Consider the following 27,369-nt stretch of genomic DNA (forward strand, 5'->3'; position numbering starts at 1 on the left):
AAAGCCAAACAGAGATACAGGGAGAAGGAGGACAGAGTCTGGGAAGACACTAACCAGCTGCCAAGGAAGCAAGACTTGTAGAAAATGAGGTAACAAGCCATGAACCGTGTGGCAAAGTATAGATAAGAAATATGGGTTAATTTAAATTTGAGAGCTACCTAGTAACAAACGTGAGACCTTGGCCAAGCATTTATAATTAATATAAGCCTCTGAGTGGTAATTTGGGAATTGATTGCCTGGTATAACCAATCCTACAGGACAGAAAGCTCCTCTTCCATTTACAGTGAGGCGTGAGACTATCTCTCCCAAGCATTCTGGAGGCAGAGATCCATGCAGATCTCTGTGAATTCAAGACGACACTAGGAACAGAGCCAGGCATGATGACACTCGGCTTTTATCCCAGCACTAGGAAGTAAGTAAGATGGCATGGCACAAAAAGGTATATAAGGTGTGAGTAAACAGGAAGGTTTTTTTCCTTGAGACTGAGGATATCAGAGAGGTAAGAACATGGTTGGCCTGTTCTGTTTTTGTGATCTTTCAGCTTTCACCCAAATATCTGGCTCTGGTTTTTTAAAAATTATTATTAAGATTTTTTAAGATCTTACAATAGATGACATTAGGAATTCTTCTCTGTTTCAGAATAACTCTTCTGTAAAAGTCATACATTCTCAATAGAGAAATAAGTATGGGTTTGTTGTCACTGAGTGAAATCTTGGGGCTTCTGTGTCAGGCTCCAGTAACAAGGAGAAACCTGTATTTCCTCATCAGCAGCATTTGGATGTAAAGACATCTATATTGTGGAATGAGTAGAGGGATTAGAAGACATGGACAGAGATATTCCAGGGACAGTGCTCCAGTGGAGTTCCTTCTAGTCATTTATCTTTGTTCCAGATCATGTGAAACCTGAAAGATAATTTAGAAAATAGTTGATTTCTCTGTAGATTGGCCTTCAAATTTATGAAAAATTGAAAAGTATAAAGAGTATATTTTATGTAGATATTCTATTCATTAATTCAATAATTAGTAATAACCATTTCCTATACATTGAGCAGCATGTCAGAGAGTCCAAAAAGACCTACCCTCCCTGTCTCAGGAAATTAGAGAATAGTTAAGTGAACCAGTGCTTTAAAAATTGCATGGGAAATGTTCTGAAGGTGAGATGGAGGATAAGAAAAGCTTGGAGCAGATGATGTCTAGACATGTGTGTGCCAGCAATGTCCTAGGCAGGTGGGGACATGGAATATATGGGCAAATATAAGTGCACATTACTATCATGTATAGGGCTACATGGAGAACTAAGTATGAAACTGTAGGGGCAGACAAAACTGGACTCAGATCACAAAATATTGCATACCATATCACACATGCATCCCTCTAAATGTTATTTTATTTAGTAGCTGTGGCTGAACCATTGGCCAACTTAAAACTTAGTAGGTTAATTGAATTAATTAATTAAATTCTTGCTTGGTGGCTTCACCAAGAGTGATTTCTCTTGGAGATTCCCATGGTCCTAGGTGAACTTACTCATTCTCATTGAGTTATTCATCAATAACAGACAACCAAGCTTCCCATGACAACTTCAATCTTGCAAGACAGATGGAGGCAGTAACCAAGCCCAACATGGAGCACACACACATTTGCCTTTGTGTATTTTAGTGGCCAAAGCACTCTTAAAGGCAGGCAGATGAGGTGATGTAGACATAGACCAGTATCTGGAGTAGGGAACTGCAAAGGCATAGTCTAAGTGGATATTCACATAGGGAAGGATAAGAACTGTGTCCAGTTTTTCAATGTGCCACACCATTTGGAGATCCCCTATGAATTTGAAGCAGGACATGATAAAATTAAACTTAGACAAGTGTGCTTTTACAGAGGTGTGAAAATGAAGGGAAGCAGAGATTAGGAAGCTTCAGAATCCATATGAGCACTACTAGGGGTTTGATGCAAGGATCATGCTAGTGATGCACAGGAGAGGAGATAACTTGGACAAAAGGAGGTGACGTTTTGATCAAAATTGATAGCTGAGAATAGGAGACACAGAGGAGTGAGGTATGACTTCAACATTCTGGTTTCATAAAGTTATCAGTTATGGAGATATTTGAGGAGGAAGAAGATGAGTAGCAGGTTTGGGTTGGAATATGAAGATTTAAGTTTTGTTTATGCTCACCTAAATCTCAGATGCACAAATTTAGTTGGATGCATACTCACGTGTTTTAGGATAGATTTGTTCATTTTGGAAGACCTTTGCAGCAGGTAACAAAACCAGACTAAAACACAAAAGGAATACTCCCATCCTCCAACAACCCAGCACAATGAATATCCCTAAGGAAGAGTAACTGGAGGAGAAAGAGGAGTCCAGACGGAAGTGGGTGCAGTGTTCCATTTTGAGAGAGGTGAGTGTGGAAGGAAACGTGAAGGAGGGAGCACAGGAAACACAGGAAGCAGGACCAGGCAACAGGGAGGAGCCACTGTCTCCCAACAGTCAGGAGGAGGAGAAGCAGCAGGCTTTGTAATGTGCCAAGTCTCATGGAAGAGGACTGCTCAGTGGACGGGAGGAGCTGCTGATGGTCCATTTCTAACAGTTTGGTAAATGAGCAGAAGGAAAGCCGGATCTAGTGACTAAGGACAGTGGGAGATGAGGAAGAGAAGAAAGAAATTCAATTTCTAGAGGAATGGTGAGTTAGATTTAAGTTAGGAACTCTGTGAAAGTATGGGGACACTGAGAAGTCAGAGCCAGCTGGGGTGGAGGGAGATACAGGAAAGAAGAGGACGGAAACAAAGTCCTTTTGATCAGTGTTGGGCTTTTATAACTTCCCTGCTCAGGTAACCTGGAACTGCTCTGGGTTAGCTCATTTCTCCCTCACCTTTCCTGGGGTGTGCACATACTTAACAGACCTTGTCACCTAAGATATAGTCTTCAGTGTGTCCTCCATGAAATGTTGAAGAGTCCCCAGGGTCATGGTTCTGTCCTGTCTTTCCAGCTCTTCCTGAAGATAGTTGTGGTCATAAATCACTAGGGGCAGGGAAATACTGACTGAAGGTGATTCTTTTGTGAGTGTTAGGTTCTCATGTATCTCAGGCTAGCCATGAGCTAACTAACAAACCAGCGACACTAACTTGTGTAGTTATGGACAACCTGAAACTTTCATTCTTCCTCATTCTAATACCCATGTTCTAGAGCCACAGCCACCACACCCAGTGCATGGAAAAAGGGAGTCTTTCTCAGACAGGCTCTAACTGTTCAGGTAATTGGACATTTATAGGTTTGGTTTCTACAAAGGATAGAAGAAGGTAAAATTTTAAAAATTTGAATCTTATTACTAGCAGGAAACTGAATGTTTTTTTTTATTCTGTTTTACAATTTGTTTAAAATATATTTTCAGTTTCTTGAAGAAAAAGCAATTACAACAAAAGCTGAATTATACCAAGTTAGTGTGTACAAAACAGCATTCATTCTTGGAACGTAGTATTACATGTGCCTAGAATCAGCATTTCCAACAAGATTCTCAGGTCAATCCATCAGCAATGGGCACTATGGGGACATGACTCATACCACACACTCAGTACCAGCTGCCTGTGGAGTTCTTTTTAGAGGTCTCCAAAAGGCATAATTGAGATGTGTGGCAGCATAGTGTCAATAAAACAGAGTTTCTGAGAGGGAGAGGCAATACTGGGCTGAACAGAATTTTATTAGAAACAGAAAGGAGCTTCAGAAAGAATAAAGCAAATCTAATGATGTGAATGTGAGCATGTTCAGGGAGTCATGTTAAAGGGTGTGTGTTTAAGATTTTATTTTTAATTAAACTACATATATATGCCTGTGTGTGGGTTGGTGTACATGAGTGCAGTACCTGCAGGGGCAGAAGAGGGTGTCAGATCCCTGGAGCTGGAGTTAGATGTGGCTGTGAGGCACAGGCCAAGTGTGCTGTGAACTGAACTCCAGTCCTATGTAAGATCAGTACTCACTCTTAACCACTGAGGCATTTTTATAGTCCCTTAAGTGTTTTCATAAGTGTATATGGTGTGTGTGGGCGGGGACATGAATGTATTTAGTATCTGTGGTGAAGAGGGCACACCGGCAGAGTGTTGGCTCCATACCAGGTTGGAATTCAGAGACACAGAAGATTAAAAGGATCTTTCTTGCAGAGGGTAGACCAGACATGGGTAAAGAATGTCTCTATGGTGGACGTCAACATGGGACCTTAGTGTCTGGCAGAGTAAGGAGAGCATCCTTGCCTGATTGTGGATATCCTGGCATTGGGTGTAGTGGTCAAATATGCTGAGGAGAGTGTCTGTGTAGAAGGCAGAGCTGGTACGGATTTCAGAGACTGGCAAGGTAAGGACGTTGTCTACCTGGTGGGATAGCTCTGTGTGATGAGGGTGTCTGTTCTTGAAGGTGACCTTGGTTTGACCTTGGTGTGCCAAAGCTTCAGGGGGGCAGTGAGGACTCCTCAAGGATTAGTGCCAGGAGACAGTGCACAAGCCTGGTGAAGAGGCTTCCTCCATCGTGATGTGAGAACTTCATTGAGGTGTCTGGTCCTGAGAGGGATTATCCAGCTAAAGGGAGGAAGGCATCAGTTCAGGGGACACAGGTTTGACCTGAGGGCTGGAGCACATGCTGGAAAGACAGGCAGCTTAGTGGAGGACATGGGAGAGTTATGGGCAGCATCCAAGAGATTGTCACATGAGAGCCTACAATAGAGATAATGAACATAGTTGTTTTTTTCCCAGTCTCATATGTAGGTTAAAAATGCAGAAATTTGTGAAATAAAAGGAAACCTGCTGAAACATTACACTAAAATGGGATTAATAGTGTGCACCTTTGGATTTTAATAAGTTTGGATACAAACTGGAGAGAAAACCTAGAAACACAAACTCTCTCTCTCTCTCTCTCTCTCTCTCTCTCTCTCTCTCTCTCTCTCTCTCTCTCTCTCTCTCTCTCTCTCTCTCTCTGTGTGTGTGTGTGTGTGTGTGTGTGTTGTGTTTGTGTAGGTGTTCCTGCATGTGGTGTTTGTTTGCTATATGTAGATGTAAGAGCAGATTTCAAGAAGGGAAGATATGGCTGCTGAGTGTGGGTGTGAGCTGGAAGACGTCTGCGCGAGGAACTTAAATGATCCCATTTTTAGGAACTAGTTTAAGTTTCCCCTCTGGTATAGTGTGACCCATGAATTCTCCCAACTGTTCCCAATAGTGCTCTGAACCCACGAGGCTCGTGCTGAGCAGTGCAGGGATCAAGGGAAGCGAGGTATGAGGAGAGAGACAGCCTCCTCCCACAGCTGCTAGCCAGTGCTTTGTCAGAATGTGGCCAGTGGCCCAGTGAGTGCAGAGTACCCATGAGTGAGTTATGAAGACAGTGGGAAGCAGCTTCAGAAGAAACAGGATGTGAGCTTCACCTTCCCACTGCAGGAGGCAGCTGAGTGGGAAGTGGGAGACCACACAATGGTGAGAGGCCAATGGTCCTCTAGAATGTGGTGTCAGATTTTGTTTGTTCAGTCAAAATGGATGTTGTCATGTCTTAAGTGTTTGCTCACATTGTCTGGTTCATCTGAAACCTTGTTGCATACAGAAGCACATGAATTTATGTTTGCTGCAGAGTGTCTTAAGACAGAGTTTTCTCACAGCATGGTTCCTCTTCTCCTCTCCTTCCTATTCTTTCCTTCCCCCTTTGAGTTACCACTTTAGAGTATTTGTATATCATGCTGAGTAGGTTCAGATGCTACAATTCTTATCTTCTGTTTGAAGATGTTGCATCTCTGTATGTGGTCTGAGTGCTTCCGTGTTCTGGTTTCTCATTCTCATGTGGTATATCATATCTGGAAACTCCTCTTCTCATATATAATTGTGTGATAAGACAATTTATCAGCGTGTTTGGTTCTGACATACCACGAGTTTTAGGCAGCAGATGGGATGTGTTTTCTGAGGGAGGCAAGACTCTTCTTGATATGGCTTCAGAAATCACGTACGCAGAAGTGAAATTCAAGAATGAATCCAACTCCTCAAGCACCTACTCAGAATCTGCTGCAGGTAAAAAATTCTGCACTTATTGTAGAAGAGTCATTAGTAAACTTTGGGTGATGTTGGTTACTAATTCTCTCAGCGCTCATGTCTGGGATTTTACTGGAGTCACAGGGGATTGAATTGTTTGTAGAGTGACTTTAAGGGCTGTAGAGTTTTCTAGTGGGAAAGAAAAGCTTGTTTGACATGGTTTTCGCTCTTGCCATTTACAGAAACTATACCTTGTATCTTGCATTCTTGTATATATATCTTGTACATAACATTTCCTGCTATATAAAAATGAATATAAAATGAAATCACAGTTTTCAGTACTGAGTTTTTTCCCTCTGTGCTTGATAGTACATTATAACTTCATGGATCTGTTTCTGTGTGTGGAGCTTTTATCCTGAAGGAACTCTTTATTTTATACTATAGATCAAAGCAGAGCCTCTCCACCAGTAGGCAGTTGCTCTGCCACTACATTGTACCTTCATCTAGCAAATGGCTTCCAGCCTTGAGACAGTGATTAGCAGACTGACCATATGCTAAAGAAGTGGAATTTGACTAGAAATATTTACCTTTTATTGTATATGCATCTTTAATGTTCAGACAGTCTGGAAGGTATTAGAATATATAGTGCTGCAACCACAGTAAAGAACACCAAGAAAACATGGTGACGTGAAAATGTACGTACAATACAGTGTAAAAGAAAAGTCATAGGCAGATGGCAGTACTTACCATGTGTCACCATGCGAGAAAACATACTATATGTACATCCTTTAAAATTAGCTGAAAGGGCCAGTGTGGTATAATTCCAGAACTCCTGAGGATCACTGAGGATTTGAGGCCAGCCTGCTCTTCATAGTGAGTTGCAGACCATCCTGTTCTATATAGTGAGACCCTAGCCCATTATACTTCCACCACCAAAAGAGAACTTCTTGAAAGGATATGATCAAAGCATTTCTGTATATATATTCAAATTATTTTTCAGACCTCAAAATATTAATACCAGTTATTTCAATAGTGTGTGTACATTTATGTATTTTGTACTGTTTTTTACAATAGACATTATTTTTCTATAATTTCAGATGTTCACACTATTGGTAATTATGTGACATGGAAAAGAAGGGAGATGGGGTGGGAGGAAAAGCAGAAACAAGGATGAAACTTATCACTCACGAGATGAATGTGTTCTCCTTCCATCTCCCAAAGGGAAGCCCACCCCTCATCTAAGTAAGCCTGGTCGCCCCTCGCTGCTCTTTACATCACTGATGGCACTTTTCCTCCTGTTGACCATCTCATTCTTGGTTGCTTTCATCTGTAAGTATCTCTGATAAATCATGAGATGATGTCCGCCCTAGGTAAAGAGAGGTTCTGCTGTAGCATTGGCATTTAACAGAGTTTGGAGAAGAAATATTGTTTTGAGGAAAAATAATTTAGGGGGTTACATTGTGCCTCTTATTTTGTCCTTGGATTTAGCTATTGTCTTGGGAAAAAAGGAATCCATTCTTATTAGAGAAACTGAAGTTCATTTATGAATATATGTGGGCTTGTGGAGTAAACTATGTGGAGCGTTGTTTTTGTTAGACTGAAAGATCAAATCTATGTTTTCTCATTGGCACTGAGAAGTCAAGCTGTATGTGTACACAAGTTCTGTGTGTATAGGGCTCCTTCATCTTGGGATGAGCTTTTGAACAAGAAGGAGTTAGAAAGAAATTCTCCAAAAAGTGTTCTTCAGCTAACTTTTAATTGCTCTGTCCTGCCCAGGATTATGTGAAATCTAGAAGCCAACTGAACAAGTGGGTGGATTTCTGTTCATCAAAGATTCAAGAATTTCTGAAAATTTTAAAATGTACGCAAACTAGTGTATTTAGGGTGTTTTACTCATTCATTTGGACCAAGTAGTTGTCTTTTACTCTATGCCACACATTGTGTCAGACAGAGTCCATGAAAAGCATGGACTCTGTTCTCCAGAAACTTAGAGGAAAGTCAATGAATCAGTGCAGGCCAAGTACAGTGGCTATTCAGGATGCTGAGACAGGAGGACAGCAAGGGTGGAGCTGGCCTGGACTATGTAAAAATCTGTGTTTAAAAAAAACAATGAAGAAAAAACTGACTAGTGTCTACAACATTGTTCAGGAAGCCTTGTGCTGACAGAGATTTCCTAGAAGAGGCTGTGTCTACAACTGTGTGTACCAAGAATGTCACAGAGGTGAGAGACAGAAGCACGAATGACTGAAGGACACAGTTCCAAGTGAAGAAGAAATGACATTTCCCTAGGTAGACATAGGGGGATGCAGAACATGTGTTGTGCCCCATTATGGAAAACTCATTTATTCTCCTAAGTTTTAATATATTTTTTATAAAGTAGGATTTCCTGAGTAATTAATCAACATATACTTAAGGAAGTAAGACAACGATTTATTTAACTCTAGCTTCTGTGGTTTGTCAGTTTAAGGCTGATTTGCATTGAGTGACTTCTCTGATCCTAGCTGAACTTGGACGTGTGTATGTGGTCAGTTACTAGTTTGAGCACCTCAGCTTCCCAGAGGAGCCAGCTTAGAATGACTAACAGTATGACCCTCTTTTATACGACTCCTTAGGATGTGCTGGCCCTTTTACATAGCAGCTTGTAGACTTTCAAGATTAAGGGTAATCATGAGCCAGGTCTTTCAAAAATTTTAACATGAGGGATAGAGAGTTAGCTCAAAGGTTAAGAGCACAGACTGCTCTTCTATAGGTCCTGAGTTAAATTCCCAGATATCAATCACATGATGGCTCACAACCATCTGCAATGAGATCTGGTGCCCTCTTCTGGCCTGCAGGCCTACATGCAGGCAGAACACTGTATAATAAATATATAAATTTATAAAAAATTAAACTTAATAATAGATCAGAGTTGATTTTGCACATTGTCTTGGCCAAAGGATATCTAGAAGGCACATCACACAGAAGACTTCACTGTTTTTCTTTTCTTTTTCTTTTCTTCTTCTTTTTTTGTTAACAAGGAAAATTTCAAAATCACATTGCAATGGTGAGTGGATACAAAAGTTAATAGTTGTGGTCTTTTTTTTTTTTTTTTGAAAAGCATCACAGTCATGGAAAACCATTGTAACATTTCAAATAGAGAATTGATGTAGGTGAATTTTAATTATATATAGTGCTTTTGCAAGAATTTGAAAATAGAGTCACTAGGACAAAAAAAGAAATGAGAAAGCCTATTTTTAACCTTATAATGAGATAAGTGTCTGAAGAACACGAGACAAGGCAGCTTTGAATGGTAAAGAGCACAACACCAATGAAGTAGATGCTGATGAACATCAAGATCCAGGAATTAAGGGGTGCAAAATGTACTGTGTGAGTTTAATATCCTGATGATGTAAACTCAGCAACCAGGAAGTTATTCAAAGAGGTAGACAATCTAGGATAAGTTGCAGGTTTAAGTTGGTAGGTGTTGATTTCAGTTTTGGGCGTACTGAGCTGAACCTAATAGGTTTGTGTTTAGTGAACACAAAATCCCACATATACAGGCAGCAGGCAAGACCACAGCAATACATGGCATCACTCGGGAAGATTTTGTATGAGGAGGAAGAATCATGACAAGACTGTAGCAAGTGTTACATTTGAATGGGTGGATGGAGGGAGAAGAGATTATAAAAAACAACAAGAAGTGATGGCAAAAAAGGGTGATGCAAACCCAGGATGGAGCAATGTGTTAAGAGCTGAGGAAGAGGAGAAATGGGTCCAATAGCAAGATGGCTAGCTAATTACCCTGGGGTATTATTGATGATCCATTTCAAACCTGGTGTGAGTGAAATGGAGGAAGACAAAGTGGTGGGGTAAGAAACGACTCTGGGAGGAAGATGAAGAACTTCAGTTCTAGAGAGAGGCCAGTCAGCTGTAAACCGGGAGAGAGTGAGCATGTGTATGGAGGTGTAACCTTTTGAAATGAGGAGAGTTGAAGGAAAGAAAAGGTGCTCCATAGACACATACTGAGTTATTTTTATTTCCTATTCTAAAATAACCTAGAGCTACTCAGAGTTAGCTAAGCCCCTTTCCTCCCAAAGCCAAGGCTGTTTACGTTCTCGAATATGAATATCTATGTCTGCTTCATCTCCCCCAAGAGCTAGCATTTTCATCTTATGTAACATGGAAGGGAATGGTTCACTCCCTTTAGAATCATGACATTGGGCCTGTCCTGCCTTTCAAATCACTTGTCTTTCTATGAGTCCTGGAAGTACCCATGGTTTCAAAATAGGAGACTAAGGACTGCTTTGCCTGTGGGGTTATGGGAATTGTAGTCAGGCTTTGTCCACTTAGGTATCAGGACTTAGTAGATCTGTGTACCAGTAAGTAGAAAGTAGAAAGCCACAATACCTTCATGAAAATGAGTGGTTGGGGTTCTGTTTTTCATTTGTTTCTTGTTTGTTTTACAGTGTATTATCAAAAGTACTCTCAACTTCTTGAAGAAAAAAAAGTTATAAAAGATCTAACTCACAAAGAATTGAACTGCAAAAAAGACAATCCAACCACGGCTGGTAAGAATTCAAGTGTCTACCAGTTTGTTTGCTTGCTGTAGAGTGTAATAGTTTCACATAAATCTTTCTTTACTTCATTCTTTCCTTTTATATTTATTCTTCTCTCATACATTGCATCCCAACCAAAGTTTCCCCTCCCTCTACTCCTTCCAGTTCTCTTCCCCATCTCCTCTCTCCCCTGGATCCACTCCTCCTCTGTTTTCCTTCCTAAGAGAGCAGGTCTCCAAAGGGATGTCAACCAAACACAGCATAACAAGTTATAACAAGACCAGGCACAAACCCTCATATCAAGGCTGACCAAGGCAACCCAGTGGGAGGAAAACATCCCAAGAGCAGGTAAGAGTCAGAGACACCCCTCTTAGGAATCCCACAAGAATACCAAGCTAACAACCATAACATATCTGCAGCCTGGTATCCTTGACCTCTTTGGCTCCTAAAATCCTTTCCCCCTCTTCTGCAGGGTTCCCCAAGCTCTGTGTAATGTTTGGTTGTAGGTCTGTGCCTTTGCTCCCATCAGCTGCTGGATAAAGCCTCTCTGACAAGAAATAGGCTAGCCACCAGTCTATGAGTATAGTGGAATATTGTTGGAAATCAGTTCATTGACTTTTGTTTGTTTGTTTTGTTTTTATGTTTAGCTCTGCCCTTGATCTCTGAGTCATCCCGGTTCAGATTCCTAACCATCCAGGCTATGTCCAGCATGGGCTCCCTTTTGTGGCTTGGACCTCAAGTTGGAGCAGTCATTGGTTGGCTTCTCCACAAGCTCTGTGCCACCTCTTCTCTAGTACATCTTGCAGGCAGAATAAAGTATAGGCTGAAGTTTTGTGCCTGGGTTGTAATTTCAGTCCCACCACTGAGCGCCTTGCCTGGTTACAGAAGATGGCCAGTTCAGGCTCCATATAACCCATTACTAGGAGTCTTTGATAGGTTCAACCTCATAGATTACAGGGAGTTTCCACTGCACTAGATTTCCACATTCCATCTCCACCCCCCAATTCCAGTCATCTTTTTAGTACTCACTCCTGTGACACCCCCTTGGTCTCTCCTGTTCTAATTTGCATCTGCCCTCAGTGCACCCACAAAATCTATTCTATCTCTCCTTCCCATGGAGATCATATGACTCCCCCTTGGTACCTATCCTCTCTGGGTCTGTGGATTGTAATAAGATTATCCTTTACCCAACAGTCAATATCCACTTACAAGTCAATACATACCATGTTTGTATTTCTGGGTCTGGGTTATATTACAAGATGACTTTTTTCTAGTTCTATTAATTTGCCTGATTTCATGATGTCTTTCTTTTTCTATTTTTCTTTTCTTTTCTTTTCTTTTTGGTTTTTCAAGACAGAGTTTCTCTTTGTAGTCAAGGCTGTCCTGGAGTCCTGGAACTCGTTCTGTAGACCAGACTAGCCTTGAACTCAGAGATCTGCCTGCCTCTGCTTTGGGTATGCTGAGATTAAAGGTTTGTGCCCCCACTGGTCTGATGTCTTTTTTTTTTTTTACAGTGGAGTAATACTCCATAGTGCAAATGTACCACATTTTCTTTATCCATTCTTCTGCTGAGAAATATCTAGGTTGTTTCTAGTTTCTGAGTGTTGTAATAAAGCCTGTATGAACATAGGTGAGTAAGTGTCTTTGTAGTAGGATGGAGCATGCTTTGGGTATAAGCATAAGAGTGTAGCTTAGTCTTGAGGTATATCAATTACTCATTTTCTGAGAAACCATCATATTGATTTCATTAGTGGCTGTATAAATTTGCATTCAACCAACACTGGAAGAGTGTTCCCCTTGCTCCATATCCTTGCCAGCATGAACTCTCTCTTGTCTTATTGATCTTAGCCATTCTGACAGGTGTAAGATGGAATCTCAAATTAGTTTTTATTTGAATTTCCCTGTTGGCTAAAGATGTTGAAAATCTCTTTAAGTATTTCTCAGCTATTTGAGATTCCTTTATTGAGAATTCTGTTTTTTCAAATTTACTTATTTTTATTTTATGTGCAATGGTGTTTTGCCTAAATGTATGTCTCTATAAGGGTGTTGGGTTCCCTGGAATTGGAGTTACAGACCGTTGTGAGCTGCCATGGGGATACTGGTCATTGAACCTGGGTCCTCTGGAAGAGCAGTCAGTGTTCTTAACCACTGACCCATTTCTCCATCGTTTGAAAATTCTATTTAACTATGTACCTAATTTTTCAATTGGATTATTTGGTTTGTTCATGTCTAGTTTTTTCAGTTCTTTATATATTTTGAGATTAGCCCTGTGTCAGGTGGGTAGCTGATAAAAATCCTTTCCCATTATGTAAAATGCCATTTTGTCCTATTGATGGTGTTCCTTACTTTACAAAGCTTTTCAGTTTCATGGGGTCCCAGGTATTGATTAATTGTTGATTTCAGTGCCTAAACTGTTGGTATTCTGTTCAAGAAGTTATACATTCAAGACTGTTTCCTTCTTTGTTCTAACAGGTTCAGTGTGTCTGGTTTAGTGTTAAGGTCTTTGATCTACTTTGACTTGAGTTTTGTGCAGGGTGATAGATATGGATCTATTTGTATTCTTCTACATGCAGACATTGTGTTAGACCAGCACAATTGTTGAAGATGCTTTAGTTTTTCTATTGTATATTTTTGGCTTTTTCATAAAAGAACAAACAAACAACAACAACAACAACAAAAAAAAACAATAAAAAACCAGATGTCCATAGGTGGATTTATGTCTGGGTTTTCCATTCAATTCCATTGATCGATGTGTTTAATTTTTTCCAATACCATGCAGTTTTTATTACTATAGCTCTGTAGGACAAATCAGGGATGATGCTTCCAGAAGTTCTTTCATTATGTAGGATTGTTTTAGCTATCCTGGGTTTTTTGTTTTTCCACGTGAAGTTGAGAATTGTCCTTTCAAGTTCTGTAAATAATTGTGCTGGAATTTTGGTGGGTATTGTGTTGAATCTGTAGGTTGCTTTTTGGTAAGCTGCCCATTTTTACTATGTTTTATTTTATAATTGAATTTAATTTTACATATCATCTATGGTTTCCCCTGTCCTCCCACTCCTGCCCCTGCCCCCGCCTTCCTCCTAACCCATCCCCCATTCCCACCTCCTTCAGGGCAAGGACTCCCCTGGGGAATCAGCTCAACCTATGAGATTCAATCTAGGCAGGTCCAGTCTCCTCCTCCCTGCCTGAGCAAAGTGTCCCTGCATAAGTCCCAGGTTCCAAACAGCCAGCTCATGCACTAAGGACAGGTCCTGGTCCCACTGACTGAGTGCCTCCCAAAAAGTTCAAGCTATTCAATTGTCTCACTTATCCAGAAGGTCTGATCCAGTTGGGGACTCCTCAGCTTTTGGTTCATAGTTCATGTGTTTCTATTAGTTTGGCTATTTGTCTCTGTGATTTTTCCAATCTTGGTCTCAACAATTCTTGCTCATACAATCCCTCATCTTTCTTGCCAATTGGACTCCTGGAGCTCCACCTGGGGCCTGGTCATGGCTCTTTGCATCCTCTTCCCTCAGTCATTGGATGAGATTTCTAGCATGACAGGTAGGGTGTTTGGCCATCTGATCAGCACACTAGGTCAGTTCAGGCTTTCTCTCGACCATTGCCAGTAGTCTACAGTGGAGGTATCATTGTGGATTTCTGAGGACCTCTCTAACACTTTGCTTCTTGCTATTCTCATGTGGTCTTTGTTTATCATGCTCTGTTATTCCTTGTTCTCCCTCTCTGTTCTTGATCCAGCTGTGATCTCCCACTCCCCTAATCTCTCTTTCCCTCGAAACTTGCCCTTCATTACCTCCACTCACGTCCAGGTTTTTCATGTAGATATCATCCATTTCTTTGTCATTGGGCGATCCCTGTGTCTTTCTTAGGGTCCTCTTTACTAGGTAGCCTCCCTGGATTTTAGCAGTCTAATCATCTTTGTTTTACATCTAGTATCCTCCTATGAGTGAGTACATACCATGTTTGTCTTTCTGAGTCTGGGTTACCCCACTCAGTATGTTAATCCTACTGATCCATGAGCATGGGAGATCTTTTCATTTTCTGATATCTTGTTCAATTTCTTTCTTCAAGGCTTGAAGTTTTTGTCATATAAGTCTTTCACTTGCTTGGTTAGAGTAACCCTCAAGATACTTTATATTATTTTTTGGCTATTGTGAAATGTATTGTTTCCCTGATTTCTTTCTTAGCCCATTAATCATTTACTTATAGGAAGGCTACTGCCATGCATTGGTGGCACATACCTTTAATCCCAGCATTTGGGAGGCAGAGGCAGGTGGATCTCTCTGAGTTCAGGCCAGGCTGGTCTACAGATCAAGTTCTAGGACAGCCAAGGCTTTACAAAGAAACCACGTCTTGTGGAAAATAAAAAAGAATGGGTTAAAGGTTGGCTACTGATTTTATTGAAGGTGTTTATAGACTGTATGAATTAACTGTTAGAATATTTGGATTGGATTTTCTATACTATCATATCATCTTCATGTAATGATACTTGTAGCTGGAGCTATCTCCAGTCCCGCCTGGGCCCATAGCCACTCACACCCAAATAAACACACAGATGTTTATATTGTTTAAAGTATTTGGCCTAATGGCTCAGGATTCTTGATATCTAGTTATTATATCTTAAAGTAATCCATTTCTATTAATCTACAAGTTGCTGCATGCCTTATGGCTTACCAGTACTTTATATCTTGCTTCTCATTGTGTGGGCAGCTGGCGACCCCTTACTCAGCCCGCCTATTCCCAGAATTCTCCTCTCTCTTTGTCCTGCCTATACTTCCTGCCTGGCTACTGGACAATCTGCATTTTATTTATGAACCAATCAGTTCAGCACATTCACAGCATAGAGATATCCACAGCAGATACTTTCTCTTCTTCCTTTCTAATTTGTATCTCCCTGATCTCCTTTAGTTGTCTTATTGCTCTTGCCAAAACTTCAGGTACTATATTGAATAGCTATGGAGAGAGTGGACAACCTTGTCTTGTTCCTGATTTTAATGGAATTGCTTTGAGTTTCTCTCCATTTAATTTGATTTTGGCCATAGGCTTGCTGTTAATTCCCTTTATTATGTTGAGGTGTATCTCTTATATCCCTAATTTCTCCAAGACTTTTATCACGAAGGGATGTTGGGTTTTGTCAAAGGCTTTTTCAGCATCTAGTTTGATCATCATGTTTTTTTTTCCTCTAAGTTTGTTTATATGGTGGGTTACATTGACTTATTTTCTTATGTTGAATCATGCGTGCATCTCTGGGATGAGGCCTACTTGATCATAATAGATGATCTTTTTGATGTGTTATTGGATTTGATTTGCTTGTATTTTATTGAGAATTTTTGTATTAATGTTCATGAAGGAAATTCTTCTGTTATTTTCTTTCTTTGTTGATTGTGTGGTTTGGTTACCAGGGTAACTGTGGCCTCATAAAAATAATTTGTTAATACTCCTTCTGTTTAAATTTTGTGGAATAATTGAGGAGTACTGGTATTAGCTCTTCTTGAAAGTTTTGTAGAATTCTATTCCAAAACCATCTGGCCCTGGGCCTATTTTGGTGAGGAGACTCTTCTTCTTGTTGTTCTTGTTCTTGTTCTTGTTCTTCTTGTTCTTCTTGTTCTTGTTCTTGTTCTTCTTGTTCTTGTTCTTCTTGTTCTTCTTGTTCTTGTTCTTGTTCTTGTTCTTCTTGTTCTTCTTCTTCTTGTTATTATTATTATCATCATCATCATCATCATCATCATCATTATTATTATTAAGAATTTTTTTATTCATCTTACATACCAAACACAGATCCCCATAACTCCCACCCACCCTATCACCCAGGGCTCCCCCTCAGCCTACCCAGTTAGGAGACTCTTAATGATGGCTTCTATTTAAATAGACCTGACCTATTGTAATTCTATTTAAATTGTTTATCTGATCTTGATTTAACTTTGGTAAGTGGTTTCCATTGAGAGAATTATCGATTTCTTTTAGATTTTCCAATTTTGTGGAGTACAGGCTTTTACAGTATGACTTAACAGTTCTTCAGATGTCCTCAGTGTCTGTTTTTATGTCCTCCTTTTTGTTTCTGATATGGTTAATTTGGATAGTCTCTCTCTGTCTTTTAGTTAGTTGGGATAAAGATGTGTCTATCTTGTTAATTTTCTCAAAGAACCAACTCTTTGTTTCATTGACTGTTTGATTGTTCTCTTTGTTTTTTGATTTTTATTTTATTGATTTTTATTTTATTGATTTCAGCTCCTAGTTTGATTATTTCCTGCCATCTCCTTCTCTTGGGTGTGTTGCCTCTTTTTGTTCTAGAGCTTTTGGTATGCTGTTAAGTTCCTACTATGAGATCTCTCCAATTTTTTAATGCAGGGACTTAGTACCATGAACTTTCCTCTTAGCACTGCTTTCATTGTGTTCTATAAGTTTGGGTATATTATGCATTCATTAGCACTGAATTCTAGGAAGTGTTTAATTTCTTTCTGTCTTTCTGCCTTCACCCAACAGTCATTCATTAGATAGTTGTTCAGTTTCTATGAGTTTGAAGGCTTTCTGTTATTTCTGTTGTTGTTTATGGAGGTCTACAGAGGTTTCCTAGTGAGATCAGAGCTTGCTTTACCCAGCAGGGCTCCATAGGGGAATGATTGGACCACTGGCATGGTTACCAGGTGTTTGGAAGGATCTGCACTTGGCTGTGCAATATGCTTTGATCTAGCAATGGAGAAGTCTCTTGCTCTGCCTCTTGACATTGTTGTAAAAAGCCCCTTTGAAGAGACAGAAGGGGCCAGTAGATTTTGATCCAGGTAATCTCGAAGCTTTCCTGTGCTTCTGTCTATCTCCTCTCTGCTCTCTTTCTATCTAAAAGTTTCTTATGCCACTCTCCTCCTCATAGGAACCCTTTAAAAGGTGGGAGCTGGCTTCCCACAGTTGTTGAAATGAAGTTTTAATCCGTGGTGGTCTGATAGGGTGCAGGGGGTTATTCTATTTTTTTTTTAATCTGCTGAGAGTTGTTTTGTGTCCATGTATGTGGTTGACTTTGGACAAGGTTCTGTGATGATCTGAGAAGAAGGTATATTCTTTTGTATTTGGATGATAATGTTCTGTAGATATCTGTTAGGTTAATTTGGTTCACTATACTTCTTAGCTCCAGTATTTCTCTGTTTAATTTTTGTCTGGATGACCTATCTGGTGGTGAGAATGGGATATTGAAGCCTCTCATTATCAATGTGTGAGGGTAGATGTGTGTTTTATGCTTTAGTAGTATTTCTTTTACAACCTTGGGTGCCCTTGCATTTGGAGTATAGATGTTAAGAATTAAAATGTCATCTTGGTGGATTTTCCCTTTAAGAGTATGAAGTGCCCTTCCTAGTCTCTTTTGACTAATTTTGGTTTGAAGTCTATTTTGTTAGACATTAGAATGCCTACTCCAGGTTGCTTCTTATGATCATTTGCTTGGAATACCTCTTTCCAAACATTTACTCTGAGGTAATGTCTATCTTTGATATTGAGGTGTGTTTTTTATAGAGAGCAGAAGGATGGATCCTGGTTTTGCTTCCATTATGTTAGTTGGTGTGTTTTTCCTTAGGGAATAGACATTGAGAGATATCAATGAACAAAGATTTTTTTCTTTATTATTATGTGTTTTAAATTTTATTTATCAGCCATGGGTTCCCCTGTCCTCCCCGCTACCAACCCCAACCCCACCTTCCCTCCAGCCTCTCCCCTCCATTCCCATGTTCTCCAGGATCAAGGCACCCTTGGGGATTCATTTAAACCTGGTGGATTCAGTACAGGTAGGTCCTGTCACCTCCTTCCAGACTGAGCAAAGTGTCCCTGTGTAAGCCCAAGATTTCAAACAGCCAGCTCATGCACTAAGGACAGATCCTGGTCCCACAGACTGGGTGCCTCCCAAGCAGATCAAGCTATTCAATTGTCTCACTTATGCAGAGGGCCTGATCCACCTGGGGGCTCCACAGCCCTTGTTTCATAATTCATGTGCTTCCATTTATTTGGCTATTTGTCCCTGTGATTTTTGCAAACTTGGATTCAACAATTCACGCTCTTGCAGACCTTCCTCTTTCTCAAAACACCTGGAGCTCCATCTGGGGCCTGGCTGAGGATCTCTGCATCCACTTCCATCAGTTATCGGACGAGAGTTCCAGCATGACAGTTAGGGTGTTTATCAATCGGATCACCAGACTAGGTCAGATCAGGCTTTTTCTCGACCATTTCCAGCAGTCTACAGAGGATGTATCCTTATGGAATTTTGGGGACCTCTCCAGCACTCTGCCTATTCCTGTTTTCATGTGGTCTTCATTTATCATGGTCTGTTATTCCTTGTTCTCCCTTTCTATTCTTGATCCAACTGGGATCTCCTGCCTAATTTCTTGAGTTCTTTATATATTCTGGATATCAGCCCTCTGTCATATGTGGGTTTGGTGAAGAACTTTTCCCATTCTGTACGCTGTCGCTTTGTCTTGTTGACCATGTCCTTTGCTCTAGAAAAGCTTCTCATTTTCAATTATTCTATACCTATTATAATTAAGTTTGATCTTCTTATAGAGTGCAAGAATTCCTGGAATTTTTGTGTCAGGAATTTTTTAGATTTAATTTTTTCGGCTGAATTATCTATTTCTTCTATCATATCTTGAATGTCTGAGATTCTCTCTTCCCTCTCTTGTATTCTCTTGGTGATGCCTGTGTCTGTACTTCCCATTCATTTACCTAGATTTTCCATTTCCAGAATTCCTTCATTTTGTGTTTTCTTTATTGCTTCTATTTCCATTTTCAGGTCTTGGTCAGTTTTATTAATTTTCCTTCAACTGTTTGATTTGTCTTGGCTTTCTTTATGGGATTTATTCATTTCCTCCAATTTTTTGTTCATGTTTTCCTTGATTTCTTTAAGGGGCTAATTCATTTTCCTCTTTAAGGACCTCTATCATCTCCATAAAGTTAGTTCTGAGGTCTTTTATCTTGTGCTTTGACAGTGTTGGAATATTTGGAACTTGTTACAGTAGGACAGCTGGGCTCTGCGGGTGGCATATCATCATGGCTGTTGTTGATTGCATTCTTAGTCTGGTATCCAGGCACCTGGGTTTGGGGTGATTTTAGGTGTAGGTGTCAATTATTAAGTTTGTCTTTGTTTGGTGGGTGTTTTTTTTTCTTGGTTTCTCTTTCCTGTTTAGTCTTTTGGTCTGTGTGGCTTATGGTTGAACAGAGGTTCTCTTCTTGAGTTGGGGGCTGGACTTCTAGCAGCTGCCCTGGCCTCTTGTTGAGCAGGGGGTCTCCATCTGAATTTGGAGCTGGGACATAAAGAGGAGGGGAGGGGTGATTGGGCATGGTGTCAGAGGTGCACTAAGAGAGTGAAGGAAGTCCTCAGGTGGAAGTTCTATCTGGAGTTCTGGTTGCTTTAGTGGCCTCTGGTCCAGCAATTGAGTCTCTGCCTGAGTTTGCCTATTGGTTCTTCTGGCTGGTGTGGCCTGCACTTGAGTAGGAGATATCTGCCTGAGTTGTGTGATGTTTTTAATAGATACCCAGCTGGCAGATACTGAGGAATTGGATCGACATGTACATTTAGATCAGAGCAGAAAGTCTGATATGTATGCCTCCATTTGTCTACACAAGTCTGTCTTGCTTGTGAAACGTTCTATTATATTAGATTTTTCCAGCTTCTGCTTCTTTCTGAACCATCTCTGCACACTTGCTGTTTCTCACCTCAGTACACACACACACACACACACACACACACACACACACACACACACGGGGCTGTAAAGATGGTTCAGAGGTTAAGAGCACAGGCTGCTCTTCCAGAGGTCCTGAGTTCAATTCCCAGAAATCACATGGTAATTCACAACCATCTGTAATGAAATCTGGTGCTCTCTTCTGGCATGCAGGGTTATATGCAGGCAGAACACTATATATATAAAATGAAGAAAGAAAACCTTAAAATATAAGTATATATATATGCATATATACACATATATAATTTGAATAAAATGATGAAGGCCTGTATCATGAATGCAAATTACCTAAAGTTTTTTCTATTCTTTTATTTATCATTATTATTATTATTATTATTATTATTATTATGTTTGTGTTTTAATTTTACACATCAGCCATGGGTTCCCAAGTCCTCCCCCATCCCATCCCTGCCCCCACCTTGTCCCCATCCCCTCCCCTCCATTCACATGTCCTCCAGGGCCAAGACTCCCCTGGGGATTCATTTAAACCTGGTGGATTCAGTACAGGCAGGGCCAGTCCCCTCCTTCCAGGCTGAGTACAGTGTCCCTGTGTAAGCCCAAGGTTCCAAACAGCCAACTCATGCACTAAGGACAGGTCCTGGTCCCACAGCCTGAATAGTTCAAGCTATTCAATTGTCCCACTTATCCAGAGGGCCTGATCCAGCTGGGGGCTCCACAGCCTTTAGTTCATAATTCATGTGCTTCCATTCATTTGGCTGTTTGTCCCTGTGTCTCTCCAATCTTGGTCTCAACAATTCACACTCTTATAATCTCTCCTCTTTCTTGACATTTGGACTCGTGGAGCTCCACCTGGGGCCTGGCTGAGGATCTCTGCATCCACTTCCATCAGTTATTGGATGAGAGTTCAGGCACGACAGCTAGGGTATTCGGCCATCTGATCACCAGACCAGGTCAGATCAGGCTTTCTCTCAACCATTGCCAGCAGTCTACAGAGGTTGTATCATTGTGGATTTCTGGGGACCTCTCCACCACTCTGCCTATTCCTGTTCTCATGTGATCATCATTTAACATGGTCTGTTATTCCTTGTTCCCCCTTTCTGTTCTTGATTCAGCTGGGGTCTCCTGCTCCCCTAAGCTTTCTTTCCCTCAAATCTTGCCCTTCATTACTCCCACTGTCGTCAGGTTGTTCATATAGATCTCAACCATTTCTCTGTCATTGGCTGATCCTTGGGTCTTTCCTAGGGTCTCGTTTTCTAAGTAACCTCCCTGGAGTTGTGTAGCAGTTTAGTCATCTTTGTTTTACATCTAGTATCCTCCTATGACTAAGTACATGCCATGTTTGTCTTTCTGAGTCTGGGTTACCTCACTCAGGATGAATTTTTTTCTAGATCCATCCATTTGCCTGAAAACCTCATGATGTGGTACATATACACAATGGAGTACTACTCAGCAGAGAAGAACTGATCTTTTTCAAATCCATTTTCCACATTGCAATTTTGAAAGGATGTTGCTACATGTAGCCCACACTATGGTGTGCATGATCTGGCCATTCATTCTTCATCTCCTCCTGTTCTGTGTTTGCTTTCTCATCCCTGACATCCTTGGTATCGATACAAGCACATAGCGATATATAAGAGTTTGTGAATATAACTCTGTGTATCTGCCACTATGTGCTTCTCAATTCTTTGCTTTATTTTTCATATATTTTACACCTCTCTTTATTTGGTATAGGCAGTTAAGGATCATGAAGGGAGACTGTATTTATTTGTTTATTTCTGTTTTGTCTCTGTTATTCAACTCGATTTCTATGATTTTTGTTTCTCCTGATTTCTCTGTCACTTCATTGTACTGCATTAAAAAAGGCCTTTTCGATCAATTTTTTCAATTATGAAATGGAAAAACACATGATTACAGATAGAAAGAGTTATATTTACAACACATTTCATCCTTTGACTCATCAATTTATTCTCTAATATTTTCCCTGGGACACAATTAACTAGTGTAGACAAAGTTGATCTGTTGCCATTATTCCTAATAGGGGTGTAAAGAAAAGCAATGCCCTAAAGTAACTGGCCGAAAATGGATCTGTCAAAAATATATCCATATATGGTTTAATAAAACACTATGCAATGATTAAAATGATGTTTTCAAAAATAAAAAAAGTTGTATTTATACACATTGGGTTTTTATAATTTTCACTTTCTTAAGGCATTCTATTTTACTTTTATTTCTAGAATATTTGTAATATGTCATGAAGTATTTTTTATCATCATTGACTGAAAAATTATCACAATTTTGCTACCATGATTTCTGACATGTATTATTTAAATCCAACATATAAAACTATGAAATTTTCTGGATCTTGGTATAATGAGTTATATCAAGAACTAAACTATCATTTAGGGATCCAGACAGTTTGGCATTACGTCCTCAGTGTCTGGGTGTCCATGACACTCTGTTTTCCTGACAACACCCCAGTAGGACAAAGGGGCCCTGATGTTAGTGTAGATAGAGGTAGACTGGGGTTGTTTGGCATCTGAATTGGGAGGGCTTCCTTGCTATATATGGAGAAGTGTGGAGTCCCAGCTTCCATGTGGTCTCCACATCAAGCAGGTTTTAAAATGACTTCATTTTGTACTTACATTTCTGTCTTGTCCCCAAAACAAAGTCTGCAGCTGTTGCCCAAAGGACTGGAAACCATTTAGTTCCCACTGCTACTTCATTACGATTGACCCTGCATCTTACAGCAAGAGTGAGGAGAAGTGCTCCAGCATGGGTGCTCATCTGATGGTGATCCACAGCCAGGAAGAGCAGGTGCATCCTGGGACAGAGTGGGGCCTGGGCCTGGCCTGGTGTCTGCCTCTTTTTACTAAGAGGGAGTTTTGTTGACATGGGTATTACTGATGTGGAGGAGGCCTTTCCACCAGGTAGCTGGAAAGGATGCTTCAGCCTTGGCATTCTCCACCTTGCCCTTGCTTCAGTGAAGCTAAACAACCCACAAGGAACTGTGGCAACAGAAATGCAACACCTGAGGGTGGAGGGAAGGATGAAATGTTTCTGCTGGAAAGAGCAGTTTGTGATTTCAGCACTCTAATGCTTCCTGTAGTACCCACTGCCTAACAGAAGAGGGCACAGAGCTGACTAGGGAAAGGGGATCAAATCAGGAGAGTCAAAGTCAACCATCAGAAATGAAATATCTGAGGTAATGAATAGAGAATAAATTTAATCTTCTAAATTCTCTCATGCACAACTTTTAAGAATGGTGCTGGGTTCAATCCAAGATTGCAAATAGCACAGGGACAAATAGCCAATTGAAAGAAAGAACACAAATTATGAACCAACTGCTGTGGTAATGAATCCAGCAGGTTTAAATGAATCCTCAGGGGTGCCTTGATCTTGGAGGAGATGGGAATGGAGGGGAGGGCCTGGGGGGAGGGTGGGGTGGGAGCGGGAGGAGGAGGACAGGGGAACCCATGGCTGATGTATAAAATTAAAACACATAATAAAAAATAATAATAAAGAATGGTGCTGCGGAAGAAAAGAGGGGAATGCGTCTGAGATGAGAATTCCTTATGATCATGGACAGAGAGTGTTTCCAATGTGATGGAAATCAGGCCCCTGAGTGATGACCTTGTGTCCTGGTCAGCTGGAGAGATGGCACTCCTGGGGGTGGGGTGGCTCTTCTATTCCTTGATCCTTTCTTTGTCTTCTCATCTCATTGTGACTAGAAAAAAGTCAGTCAAAGTATCACAGTGTACCTCTAAAATGTGTAATTAAGGTGTATTACTCTAAAATTTCAGAAATATTTAAAGGCCTGGAGGAATGAAATAGGACTTGGTTATTACATATTTACATAGGTGCATCATATTGGACATACAATTTTGTATAGTTAAATTAATTTTTAAAAGATCTTATAAAAATTCTATAACAGAAAAAGTAATACTTCATCCAGGCTGAATGCTGTATCTTTCTTTCCTCTTAGGATTTCATCACCAAGATCCTGGATCCTAAATTTGCTTATTATATTGGTCTTTTGGATCCAGGTCGTCGACAGTGGCGATGGGTTGATCAGACACCATACAATGAAAATGCCAAGTGAGTCTAGAGTTTCCTAGAGGAGTCCTGGGTCCTGTAGCATGGGAAAACTTTGGGGTGTTCCAGCTGTTGGTTATGAAACTAAAACAGCTCCTGGTGTGAGTGCTGGGGATGGAGTTACTTTATCCCCATTTCCTCATCAAGGAGTCCTGTGACACATGTCACTGATACTCCAGGAGAGATGAGGAAACTGAGTTTGAAGAGTGTAGGATGATAAGTACCCAGGGCACCCAACCAAGGTGCTACACCATGGTGGGTTTTATTATGCTTTCTGTCACTCTCCATATTTAACAATAGGATTTAATTTATTTTTATTTGTGTGTATATTTATGTCTTTCTGTGTGTCATGTGTTTGTTGGTGCCCATGGAGGCCTAAAGTGGGTGTGGGATTCTCTGCAGCTAAGGTCACAGGTGGTATGACTACACGAATATGTATTCTGGGAACACAAATGCCATGTTTTCTGGAAAAGCAGCCAACACTCTTAATGTCTGAGCCATCTCTACAGTGTTCATTTATATCTTTATAATAAAAATTAATGTCAAGTTCATTACTGATTATTTCTCTTAAATCAAAAGCCCTCAATCTCATATCTTTATGTGTCATATTTATGTAATTATTTAAAAACTCTAATACCTTTGTATGTTCCCATATTCTATCCTGATTTCTGTTGTGAGAAATAGGTAGTAATGTTATTCTCATCCTCAGTCTTCAGAGAATAAAAGTAGAAATGCAGGATATTAAATTACTTGTTCTAGATGACAGAAATAAGAATATTATCTAACTATTTTGAGTAGTCCTCCAGTCTCTAAAATAAGACGATTGTAAAGTGGCAAAAAACCCTTTATTAAAACATGAGATTAAGGAGAGACCTTTTTAACATATAAATAAGCAGATGGAATGATAGTCCCCAGGTACCAAGACCTATGGATGAAGTAGCCTCTGGGATGTGTTCTAGGAGAACAGTTAAGTAACAGGCTAAGAGAATATTGAGTGCAGTTGGCCCTGATTTCCAGGGACATGTCAGACATGGGTGGTGGAGGATGATTGATTTGTACACACCTGAATCTGATTTCCACAAATTCCCACCTCATCCTCATCTTGCTTACTCTTGTTTTCTCTTTCCTAGCATCACTGTGGGAAATACACTGATGCTCTTTCCTCCATTCCAGGTTCTGGCACTCAGGTGAGCCCAACGGTAACGATGAACAATGTGTTATAATAAATCATCGAAATTCTGGTTGGGGCTGGAATGATGTCCGTTGCAATGTTGAACAGAAGTCAGTTTGTCAGATGAAGAAAATATACTTATGAATGAATCATTCTTCATGGACATGGGATTGCCTTTTTATCCAGCATCTCACAGACACCTAGAAAGATCTTCTTGTGGAAGAGATGTCCATAAAAATTTAGGTAGGCAGCCAACAATTTTATATATGATAATACTTATTCACATATATACTTATTTTTTCATCCTTTACTCTTTTATATAATGAGAATTTCCCATATATCAGAGACTCTACAGGATCCGTTTTCTGCATATGCGGAAGCATACCAGCTTTTCTGTACATTCGTAGGATCCTAAAGTTGTATTTGATGATAGAATTGTAGGGTATGGTCCCTCTACCCATCTATCTCTCTCTTTGTTCCTCTGTCTTTGGATTTATCGGTGTATAATTGACAAATAAATCATATATATTTACATTACACTGTCTTGACTTGATATGGAAATGTATTGGGCAATGGCTACCACAATCAGGTGAACAGTACCCTCTATTACCTAACATAGTTGTCTGTTTTGTGTATGTGTGTGTGTGTGTGTGTGTGTGTGTGTGTGTGTGTGTGTGGTGTTAGAATATTTAAGATCTTTGTTTTACATCTAGTATCCTCCTATGAGTGAGTACATACCATGTTTGTCCTTGTGAGTCTGGGTTACCTCACTCAGGATGATTTTTTCTAGATTCATCCATTTCCCTGCAAACCTCATGATGGCAGTGTTTTTCCCTGCTGAGTAGTACTCCATTGTGTATATGTACCATATTTTCTTTATCCATTCTTCAGTTGACCAACATCCAGGTTGTTTCCAGGTTCTCGCTATTACAAACAAAGCTGATATGAACATAGCTGAGCAAATGCCCTTGTGGTATGATTGAGCATTCCTTGGGTATATGCCCAAGACTGCTATAGATGGGTCTTGGGGGAGATGGATTCCCAGATTTCTAAGGAAGCGCCATATTGATTTCCAAAGTGGCTGTACAAGTTTGTATTCCTACCATCAGTGGAGGAGAGTTCCCCTTGCTCCACATCCTCTCCAGCATAAGCTGTCTTCTGTGCTTTTGATCTTAGCTGTTCTGACAGGTGTAAGGTGGTATCTCAGAGTCATTTTGATTTGCATTTCCCAGATAATTAGGGATGTTGAGCAATTCCTTAAATGTCTTTCAGCCATTTGTACTTCCTCTGTGGAGAATTCTCTGTTTAGTTTTACAGCCCATTTCTTAATTGGACTGTTGGGCATTTTGATGTCTAATTTCTTGAGTTCTTTATATATTCTGGATATCAGCCCTCTGTCAGATGTGGGGTTGGAGAAAACATTTTCCCATTCTGTAGGCTGTTGCTTTGTCTTGTTGACCATGTCCTTTGCTCTAGAAAAGCTTCTCAGTTTAAACAGGTCCCATTGATTGATTGTTTCTCTCAGTGTCTGTGCTACTGGTGTTCTATTTAGAAAGTGATCTCCAGTGCCAATGTGTTCAAGAGTACTTCCTACTTTCTCTTCTATCAGGTTCAGAGTAGCTGGATTTATGTTGAGGTCTTTGATCCACTTGGACTTAAGTTTTGTGCACTGTGACAGATATGGATGTATTTGCAGCCTTCTACACATTGACATCCAGTTATGCCAGCACCATTTGTTGAAGATGCTTTCTTTTTTCCATTGTATATTTTTTGTTCCTTTGTCAAAAATTATATGTTCATAGGTGTGCGGGTTAATGTCAGGGTCTTCAATTCGATTCCATTGGTCCGCATATCGGTTTTTATGCCAGTACCAAGTTGTTTTTATTACAGTAGCTCTATAGTAGAG

General features: G+C 40.2%; 1 protein-coding gene across 4 annotated transcripts; it reads left to right on the top strand.

Moving 5' to 3' along the window:
- Positions 1 to 5,808: 5,808 nt before the first annotated feature.
- LOC118580569 (C-type lectin domain family 4 member A-like) lies at positions 5,809 to 25,750 on the top strand. Of its 4 annotated transcripts, none has more exons than XM_036182383.1 (6): positions 5,809 to 6,024; positions 7,198 to 7,314; positions 10,431 to 10,529; positions 22,860 to 23,014; positions 24,183 to 24,295; positions 25,466 to 25,750. In XM_036182383.1, exons 1-6 carry the CDS (start codon positions 5,943 to 5,945, stop codon positions 25,605 to 25,607), a joined length of 708 nt encoding a protein of 235 aa, XP_036038276.1. In that variant the 5' UTR covers positions 5,809 to 5,942; the 3' UTR covers positions 25,608 to 25,750. The 4 variants fall into 4 exon arrangements, with proteins under 4 accessions (XP_036038276.1, XP_036038275.1, XP_036038272.1 ...); XM_036182382.1 differs by having other exon boundaries at positions 10,431 to 10,519; positions 22,850 to 23,014; XM_036182379.1 differs by having other exon boundaries at positions 10,431 to 10,517; positions 22,839 to 23,014.
- The last annotated feature ends 1,619 nt before the right edge of the window (positions 25,751 to 27,369 follow it).

Source organism: Onychomys torridus, chromosome 3 (genome assembly GCF_903995425.1).
Source record: "Onychomys torridus chromosome 3, mOncTor1.1, whole genome shotgun sequence".
Classification (NCBI taxonomy): Eukaryota; Metazoa; Chordata; class Mammalia; order Rodentia; family Cricetidae; genus Onychomys; species Onychomys torridus.